General features: G+C 36.0%; 2 protein-coding genes across 3 annotated transcripts; both read left to right on the top strand.

The window, feature by feature from the left end:
- Positions 1-217: 217 nt before the first annotated feature.
- On the top strand, positions 218-1,824 carry LOC128866451 (uncharacterized). The gene is made up of 6 exons (XM_054107208.1): positions 218-309; positions 366-697; positions 773-832; positions 1,043-1,219; positions 1,276-1,350; positions 1,424-1,824. Exons 1-6 carry the CDS (start codon positions 290-292, stop codon positions 1,717-1,719), a joined length of 960 nt encoding a protein of 319 aa, XP_053963183.1. The 5' UTR covers positions 218-289; the 3' UTR covers positions 1,720-1,824.
- Positions 1,825-3,595: 1,771 nt separating this feature from the next.
- LOC128866952 (syntaxin-6-like) lies at positions 3,596-9,382 on the top strand. Of its 2 annotated transcripts, XM_054108021.1 has the most exons (5): positions 4,149-4,951; positions 5,202-5,362; positions 8,174-8,828; positions 8,909-9,003; positions 9,073-9,382. In XM_054108021.1, exons 1-5 carry the CDS (start codon positions 4,917-4,919, stop codon positions 9,147-9,149), a joined length of 1,023 nt encoding a protein of 340 aa, XP_053963996.1. In that variant the 5' UTR covers positions 4,149-4,916; the 3' UTR covers positions 9,150-9,382. The 2 variants fall into 2 exon arrangements, with proteins under 2 accessions (XP_053963997.1, XP_053963996.1); XM_054108022.1 differs by lacking the exons at positions 4,149-4,951; positions 5,202-5,362 and adding an exon at positions 3,596-3,767 and having other exon boundaries at positions 8,149-8,828.
- The last annotated feature ends 747 nt before the right edge of the window (positions 9,383-10,129 follow it).

Raw genomic sequence — 10,129 nt, 5'->3', positions numbered from 1 at the left:
TATCGTTAATAATTAAACAATCCAACAACTCCAAAAAATTCCACCAAGCAATTTCTATGAAGAAAAACTTTTCAAAACAGTGTTCACAGCTGATTGTATCAGGTAATCTGCCATAAGTGAACAAGTAGAGTAATTTTGTGGGTTTATTGCTAAATACTGCATATGTGAACGTACTTTAATAAAAAATGTTATAAATTTTTTCAGAATTTGATGCAACCCTGTACACAATTGGTTGATTAAACTAATTATATGTCGCCAAGTGAATGCTGAGAAGTAAACAAAACAAGAAATGGATATGAAACCCAAGAAGTAAAATGTTTATTATTTTTGTTTAAACGGTGCTTAATTATACACAACATTTTTAGTTACAGTGACAGAAAAAAAAGAGTACAATGGACTCCGCAAGCTGTAAGATTTCTGTTGCAATTATGGAAAGAGATTTTGCCCAAGATGCGAAACACCAAAAGAACTAGTCATATATATACAGAAATGTCCATGCAAATGATGAAAGGAGGATTTAATTTTAACGCAAGGGAGGTGACCGTAAAACTTCACAATTTAACTAATAAATATAAAGATGAAAGGAAGAAAATAAAAAAGGGCACGGCATTTGAGAGTGACTGGCGCTTCTACAAGGAATTAGACTACTTGCTTGGCAGTCGCATATCATACGAAACCTTTATCTCTAAATGCACAGGTTGGTACCAGAACACTTGATTAATTGTGAGATATAGATAAAAAGTAAAGAGTAACCAATAATTGCCATTTTCAGATCCACTTAATGAGTTTATCGAGGAATCTCGTATTAGTGGTGAAAATACACGTACGGAAGGTAATAAATATAGTGTAAGGAATAATCCTTATTGATGCTTGGTTCTTATACCGCAGAGTGGTACTATTTACACATCTCCACATTTAAGTTCTAAAACTTACTTTTAAGTTGTTAAAACGTAAAGCATTTACCATACATTTTTGGCGGAAAATTAAGTGTCCCCGGCTCTGGTAGAAGCTTGAATGAAATTTGATTATTGTCCATTCACAGATGCCTACCTAAAAACTAATTTTGAAGAAAGTTCCTTTCACGCTGAATCAGACGCTTCGGAATCAGCAGATATCGATCGACCATCTAACTGTTCGTCTTCGGACATGTATGCTTGCAATGACCAGAGCGAGAACGAAGTTGTATTAATTTCAGAAACAAGTGTATCCAAACAAAGAGGTAGTATGGAACTGACTTAAAGAAATTTCATTTAAACTCTTTATTCCTACTTATAGGTGAGATTAATCCAAAAAGTGCTGATAATTCCACTTTTAGAATAATTGCGGACAGAGGCTTGCCTTCTGATAAAGGTAATAAAATTGAGGTTAACATATATACATTTCCGATTAGACAATAACGCAAAAATGCATGGATGTATTTCAGACACTTCTTCACGGAACGGTATTTGGCCAACATGTGTTCCAAAAAAACTTTCGAAAACATCTATGACTGAAAAACCTAATGCCCAATCTTTGAATTTGGCTAAATGGGAACTTGTTCAATTGCAAAAAGCCAAAGTTAAACAAGAAATAGAATATCAGAGACAAGAATCCGAACAAAAAAGACGAGAGCATAGTTTACGATTGCGTCATATGGAGGAAGAGCATGAGCTACGGATGATGTCTCTGCGCAATGATTTAAAAATGAACTTGAAGCATCAGAAAAATTTAATTATTTAATAGTAAACGTATTTTAGAACCTCGCCTAAAATGTTCATTAAGCTGAGCCAAACCCCTAATAAAGGAACGCGAAAGATGTTTTAAAATAAAACTTGTCCAAATTTAGATTCTGTTTTTAAATACGACTCTTAAAGATTATATGTTAAAATACTTAAATGTCCATCATGAGCCTGCCTACAGGTAAAATCGATTCATGAATGCCTAATTGTTGAGAACATCGAGATGGTTGTTATACCGAAGGTTGTTCTAACACATTGCGCTACAACAGCAATATTCTCAATAGAACGTCCAGTAAAAAAAAACCAGTGATACGCAGTGGACGAAGCTCCAGACCTGCCAGAATACTGCCATCAGGACCGCGACAGGATGTCTCCTGATGTCCCCTATCCTACACCTGCATGACGAGGCGTACATGCTCCCCGTTAAGGAGCACAATAAAATGCTCGGCAAGCAGTTTCTGCTTGGGTGTCACCGTAGGCCTCACCCATGCAGACACCTGCTCGAGCCTGAGCCACCTCCCAGGCACATCAGGAGACACTTCCTCAACTACGTGGACGAGATCCAGGACAAAACGGACAGACCACTCCAGGATCAGACAGTGTACAGACAGGCTATTAACGACATTCATCGGGAGACCCTTACCACCTTCTTAAGCTCCCGACCCCCGAATGCCGTTATCGGAGTCCAACCACCACCTATCGCAGACGAAGAGCTCCAGCTTCCCCGAGAGTCCCGCGTAATCCTGGCACAATTACTAGCTAGAGCTAGACGAAGACGACCGGTAATTACACTACACTGACAGGGCGAAGATACAGTTTATTGCCACTTCTGGTGTACCTTAGGTTATTATTTTAGGGCCTTTGTTATTTGTTTGTTAATGATATCTGTTCGGGTTTTTCCTTTGCTAATTTTCTTCCATGTTCTGATGATCTAACAGTTTATGCTGAAATAAGAATTTCCACTGATTTATTTCGTCTATTTCTTAATATTGAAAAATGTCATAAAATCGCTTTTTCATATGTACTACGCTGCTTTAATTTGGAGACCTTATCATACATTCCATATAAATCGAGTGGACAGGGATTTACAATTTTTTGTGCGTTTCGCACTAAATTCACTCGATTTCACAGACCCGAAATCGCTGTCGATTGATTAGTATTTTTACATTAAGTGACAGAGGTACTCTTGAGGCAGTATCTTTTATCTTTGATCTCGTTAATGGCTGAATTGACTACCGGATCTTCTAGAAGGAATACAGTTTGTTTAATGTTCCTTGCAGAAATTTTCTTCGTTTAAAGATTTTTCGCGTTGGCTCTGGTAGGAGATTATATAGTCTAATGCGCCACTAATTAGAACGCTGTCTGACTTTAATTATCTTTCAACCATTTTGGACTTCGACCATTCTGGCCAAACAGGTATTTCAAATGCAAGTATAAAGTTGCTTTCTATGTAACAAATCAAAATAATAGTTCGTAAATATTTGTTATTTCAGCTTTATAATTATTAATTTCGTTCAAATTCAATTTTAACTTGTATATATTTATAGCAATTTAGTGGTTCTTATGCTGATAACTTAGTTGTACTACACTTTTTAATCTTAAATATTCTAATATACTTGCATTGTAGATTTGAATTGATCTCTTAAATATCTCTTCTGAATTTTGTTAGACATTAATGAATAAATAAAGTTAATTATTTTATCCCTATTTTAAATGTTTGTACAATTCATAGGGCACTAATCGTCATATTTCTGATATACATGCAACATCCCTGATATTGACATAAAATCCAATTGAAATAAAAAAGAGTTGGTAGCCTCACTGTTTACCAAATTTGACACTTGCAGTCATAAGAAGAAAATGACCAAAAGAAAAATATAGTTTTCATGAAAATCCATAGAAAAGGAGAGAAGGAAAAACAAAGTATTTTCCAGCGCAGGCCCAAATGAAAATTCGGAAAATATAAACATACTGCGAGAGAGATTGCAAAAAGTAATGACTGAATAGTAGCGCGAAAGTGAAAACGGATGGAATCAAGCAACAGCAGTGGTAAGCAAAGAAATCCTTTACTAATTAAAAGGTAACAATTAAAAAAAAGTGATGCATAACAAGTAAAAGGTATTTGTAATTAAGTGCTATAATTCGACCGCAAGTGAGACTACATGTAGGTAATCAATTGAAAATCACATCGTTCAGTTGCGACACCTTGCATTGCACTGACCATGATTGATTGGAAAACTACGTACAGTGATGTAGGGTAGAAGTGGTATTGGTGGTTAACCAACTGGTAAAGCTGCGAGCAAATACTTATGTACACTCACACAGACATGCGCACGCTAGTTCCAACATCATATCAGCAGTCTGTGAGTGGGGGCATGCCCCTGCTTATGGATGGTTCTAAACGGAAAATGCGTGTGAGATATAAGAATTCAGTTAGTAAAGAACACGGACGTTAACAGAACGTACTGCACATTAACGGTCTTTTTGAGCACTTTGCTATACTTAAAAAGTTGTGAAACAGTAAAGAAAAACTTAAAATTTCTTCTCATACCTTTGAAAAGGTCTTAACAAGCAAATTCATTCATACGACTACTAAGCAAGTGAAAAGTGTTGCAAAATTCCAACAGCCAAAGGGTGAAGTTGGCAAAAGTTTCTGTAAAGAATATACTCAAAACTTTGATAACCGCAAATTAGCTTGGAAACGGCTTAAAAGATCGACATTCTGCGATGTATAGGAAAACCCGTACTACAAGCATCTATACAATCGACCAAAAGAAAAAAATTAATGGAAAATCCATAGAAAGGAACTGATAATTACGGTATTAATAAAATTGCACCCTTTTTTGAAATTCGGAAGACATCCTTGCATCTGATTGCGACTGAATGGACCTCAATCGTTTCTCTTGTGTCCATTTACTTATGTGAGTGAACGTCACCCGTGCGTCAGGAAAATCTATAAAAGTTTTCAAAAACTTGCAAAGGGAAAGTAGCAAGTAAGAGTAAAAAAACAAACGACACTCATAAATATCACAGAGCGAAGAATAGAAAACAAAAAGGGAGCAGCGCCGTCACTGCAAGGGACAAATCAAGTAGTGTAACGGGACACAACTTAAAATAAAACGTAGCGAGAAGTGTGCAATCAGCATAAAAACATATTACAATAGTGGTAGCGGCGTACTTTTAAAACAATCACGCGTGATGTCTCTGGAAGATCCATTCTTCGTTGTTAAGGAGTGCGTAAATTTGGGCTATTTGTTTTTTAATTTTTTCGTTTTTGTTTTCCGCTCCCAGAAGATATGTTGTTTATCTTGCTAATTATTGCATGTGTTTCTTTTTTCTTCAAATATTCAATTTCTCATTGCCGATGGATATACGAAATGCTCCGCTAATGCGAAACCAAATGCTATTTCGACTGGTGGTTGTCTCGTAATGCCGGATCCACTACGTAATTCCCATCATCATTCGGTTGCTTGACCCCTGCAGCGAAGTATTTAAAGCATTAAATAAAACGCGCGGCCTATATCTACGTTGGCGTGAGTTAAGTGATAGCAGCGGAAGTGCTGAAATTGAATGGACGACAACCGAATTAAGGAACTCTTTGCGCAGCATTGAATGGGACTTGGAAGATTTGGAAGACACTATTAATATCCTTTTTTAAGAAATTCATACTATTGATATTTCTAAATGTGTGCGTGCGTGTATGTACCAATATTATGTGAGCTTGTGTGGATCCATGTAGGTGTTAAAGTTTGCTAACGTTGGTGGCGTAATCTAAGCCACATAATATAAATATTTATATTTATATTGTTTGCCTGCCGCATATACCACTAACTATATAAACAGATTAACGCCGACACTATAGACTATAATAATGGCTGAGCCTGTTTACTATATAACAGTAAAATGCGAATTATAAATAGTTATAGAGTGTTTGTGAAAAATCAATTTCGGTTTAGTCATGAATAATATGCATAAGTAAACACCGCGCAGACTTACATATTACCACCGGCTTATCTAGTTTGCTTTCGATATGATAGTTTTCGCTGACTGTGCCGTTGTAAAATTCAATTCTTATCAACCAAAGATTTATTAGGTGGTGAAGATAACATTAGACTATTACCTGGTGTGAGTGTAAGCTCACGTTTTTTGACCGACTGTCTATCGGTAATAAATAAAAGTTTCTGACTTTATCAGCAAATGAAGAATTTCAACTTAAAATCTAGATTTGTTTGGTCTTCAGACCGACACCACTACTTAAAAATTGCTGCTTCTTACTCCTATATATATGGCTTCAAAATCATTGCAGGATTTTGGGGCTTTTATAGTCCAGTATATATGTATATATTCTTGTATTTTCAAATACAAGAGAACTATCATCTTTTATGCGTTTATAAGGAAAATGGGTGTTTGGAAGTGAACATTTTGAGTTGCAGAAAAGTCGTTCATGGCTTGCCATCAAGAATATAATGATTACTGCGCATTGTGACCAATCGCAATTATCAATTATAAGAACTTGCGGCAAATCTTACAAAACTGTTAAAACCTCTCGCTTTATTGAGTATTTCAATGTACACCTTCTGATTTTTATCGTACAGAAGAGTCAATAATTCAGCGCTTTGTTCTTCCATCAAAAATGCTGCTTGAGAGCAGGGTTATGTATTCGCATTTTTACGGAAGTATAGTCTCATACACCGATGATTGTTCTTTGCTGATAGCGGACAATAATATCACCGAGCTATACGTTGTATATATTGCTGAACAGTAACATAAGTACCTTATTCAGCTTTGTTACCGCACGTAATCTTGAGAAACTCCGCCATTAACAAACCCCGGTGCAGGGAATATATCCCAAGTGGCTCGCCGATCGCACGTGGCGGGAAGAGCATGTATAATTTTCATATCGCTACTGTGAGTTACAACGACACGTACAATAGTGAACAACTTCCATACAGGCCCAAACGCCACTCTCCATATCGCCTTTGAACACCACTTTAGCCGCCAGAAGTAATGGAATTACATTGATATCAACATAGGCAGCCGTTTAACAAATTACTACAGCAACACTTGGTGTCCCATGACAATAGAATTATTGTAGAATTAGAGTAGCTATAGAATTAGTTGCATACAATAAAGAAAGCGTTAGGCCGATCGTTGTATATTTTTCGACTAGCTTTTTTTTTAGATAACGAGAATTTTTTAATTTTACAAATTGAATACTTATTCCGTTTTTTTCTTAATACACCGTTGTATTTTATTTCGTTTGTTAACACAATGTTATATAATATTTTTTCTTCCGCCCTAGTTTCTTATTAATTTTTATCAATTTTTCAATGAAACTATAGTGCATTCATCTGGAAACACCATATAAATTCCAGCTTCCTACGTTGTGAAAATTTAAAAAACTTCAAGAAATTTTCAAAAAAAAAAAAAAAAATAACACTTTTTAATTCGAATTTTTAGAAAGTTTTAGGTATGCAGGTTTATATATGTATATATATATACCATATAATTGGCGTACACCCTTTTTGGGTTTTTGGCCGAGCTCCTCCTCCTATTTGTGGTGTGCGTCTTGATGTTGTTCCACAAATGGAGGGACCTACAGTTTCAAGCCGACTCCGAACGGCAGATATTTTTATGAGGAGCTTTTTCATGGCAGAAATACACTCTGAGGTTTGCCATTGCCTGCCGAGGGGCGACCGCTATTAGAAAAATGTTTTTCTTAAATTTGGTGTTTCACCGAGATTCGATCCTACGTTCTCTCTGTGAATTCCGAATGGTAGTCACGCACCAACCCATTCGGCTACGGCGGCCGCAGGTTTGGGTGTTTCTTCCATATAAAAAAATTTTGGGATTTGTTATATGGAGAAAATGCGCAAGACCGCTACTCTTCACTTCACTCAGTCACATCATAGTTACACTTTATTAAACAAAAATTCAATGGGCTATAAAACTGCATACCTAAAATTTTTCTACATGATCCAAATTTTTCTAAAAACGTAGATTAAAAATTTTGAAAGTTTTTGAATTTCTTTTAATTTGCATAGAGTTTGAAATTGTATTTCAGTATATGGTTTATATATTTTCGTAAAGCAATTATTAAAATTAAATAAGAAGTTGGTAAATTGTCAAAACTTGTCAGTAAGCCGCCTTGGTAGTTATTTTTCGCACTGTACGTATATATGTTTGTTTGTTATACGTTTGTTGTTTTATTTGCTATTTTACCCGGTCTCCCATGGCCAATGTATGAATGTATAGGTAGATGACTACTTGCAGATCTTATTTCAATTTATGCGCTTTCATACTACAACTCTATTTCCTACTCTTTTATATTTTAAACACATACGCGCACATTTAATCATACACAACTAAACACATATGTACATACATAGTCGTACAGTCATATACCAACTTGCCTGACAATTATTTTAAGGTCTTCCTTAATGCAATCACCGCACGCATAGTCGAAAAGAATCCAAATAAATTTCGCATTGATAATCGTGAACTTTTGAGTCGGCGCCATTTCATCGACAACACGCGCGATGAGGTCAAACAGATGAAAGAGAAGATGAGCCTGAATCGGAACAGGGACAGAGATATAACGGCACATCAACCATTACTCGATGAGCACAATCATAACGAACTTAATCATCAAAACAGTCAGAACGGAAACAACAATTACAACAACAACTATAACAATAGCCTAAACAACAGTAATCATCACAACAATCAGCATAATCACCATCATCACGGTATCAACGATAAAACCTATCTAGTCGAGTGTTCGAACGGTGGCATCGGTGGCGGTCTATTACAACAGAATTCTTTGATAACCGGTGGCAGTGGTGTAGCCAATACAATTGCCGGTACAATGGCAGCAGCGGCACAACGTCACAGTGGCACAAAGTACTCCAAATTAGAGAATGCAGTCGATAGTCCGGGTCATTATGCATCGTTGGATAGTCCTGGGCATCGATTTGTGGGCGAAACGGTGTCGGTGCAGCAGCGCATGATGCAAGGGCAAGATGAGCAGCTAGATATGATAAGTGATTCCATTGGAACGTTAAAGACTGTGTCGCGTCAGATAGGCGTGGAGTTGGATGAGCAGGCTGTGTAAGTGGCGAAAAGAATTTGTAATACAAAATTCTGCGAACTCAAATTAGATTAAATAAAATTTTATATTTTTTCTACAGCATGCTGGATGATTTTGGTAATGAATTTGATACAACGGAATCCAAATTAGATACAACCATGAAGAAAGTTGCCAAAGTATTACACATGAATAATGGTAAGTGGTGAAACCGCGATGAAATTAAACCCTATGGAACTACTAATAGTGAATTTATTTTATTAACAGATAAACGTCAATGGGCCGCTATTTTCATACTATCCGCGCTTTTGTTACTTGTGATAATTTTATTTATAGTTTTGTAAATATTTCGCTAAGTAAAAAAATTTTCCGCGTCATAGTTGGCATTTTATTTATTTATTATGTGTATTTAATATCAAACTACCATATACATATGTATTTATATAGTCTATCGAAAATTTTGAGTTTCATTTGTTATGGTTAATTTATTGCTATCAAATGTTAAAAAAATAACACAGTCACTACATATGTATAACAAACGTCCAAAATAAACGAGTTATTCGCGGAAGTAAACTAATTCCCAAATTCACTAACGCTTGATCGTTGACGCCAAAAGTTATGGAATCATACTTTTTCTTAACTAAGAGTCTTATACTATTTGTTGGAAAAAATCCATTGTTAGGTTTTCTGTTGAAGAAGCAGTAAACACTTCATAATAAACTTTTGGGAAAAGCTACTGAAATGACAATTCCAATGTATATTGTCCCCAAGACAGTCGAGTCTACGATATCGGAGCGGAATATTTCATTTATTCAATGATAACAGTTCTTATAACATACATATCGCTTATTTACTCCGAAAAAACTCTAACTTGCAACCAAAATGTTGAGAAAAACAGTTTTCAAGTTTTCACTTTACTATGCTTCCTGAGTAAAAGCAAAACCATATTTTCATCTAATGTGATACTGTTAGTTGCCATCGCCACAACAGAATGAATGAAAGAAGATAATCTTTGGCCTAATTGCGTTCTGGATACTGTAATCTATCCAAAATCGACCGCGACATACCCAACATATGTCCAGCATGTGAAGGCACACCGCACGACCTTAATCACCTCTTCACATGCCCCATCAAAGTTACTCACCTAACACCCCTCTCCCTCTGGACCCAACCTATCGGAACAGCACTTTCCTGGGTCTACCAATAGATAAGTTAGACGAAGACGACAGGTAACTGCATCATACTGACAGGGTTTAGTAAGCTGCTGCAACAACAACATAATCATGGATTATGACACTATTGAAGAAAATATGTTATAGTTATC

The sequence above is a fragment of the Anastrepha ludens genome, chromosome 6, assembly GCF_028408465.1.
Source record: "Anastrepha ludens isolate Willacy chromosome 6, idAnaLude1.1, whole genome shotgun sequence".
In the NCBI taxonomy this organism is placed as follows: domain Eukaryota; kingdom Metazoa; phylum Arthropoda; class Insecta; order Diptera; family Tephritidae; genus Anastrepha; species Anastrepha ludens.
The sequence above is the reverse complement of the archived record's forward strand: the minus strand, read 5'-3'. Positions and strand labels throughout refer to the sequence as shown.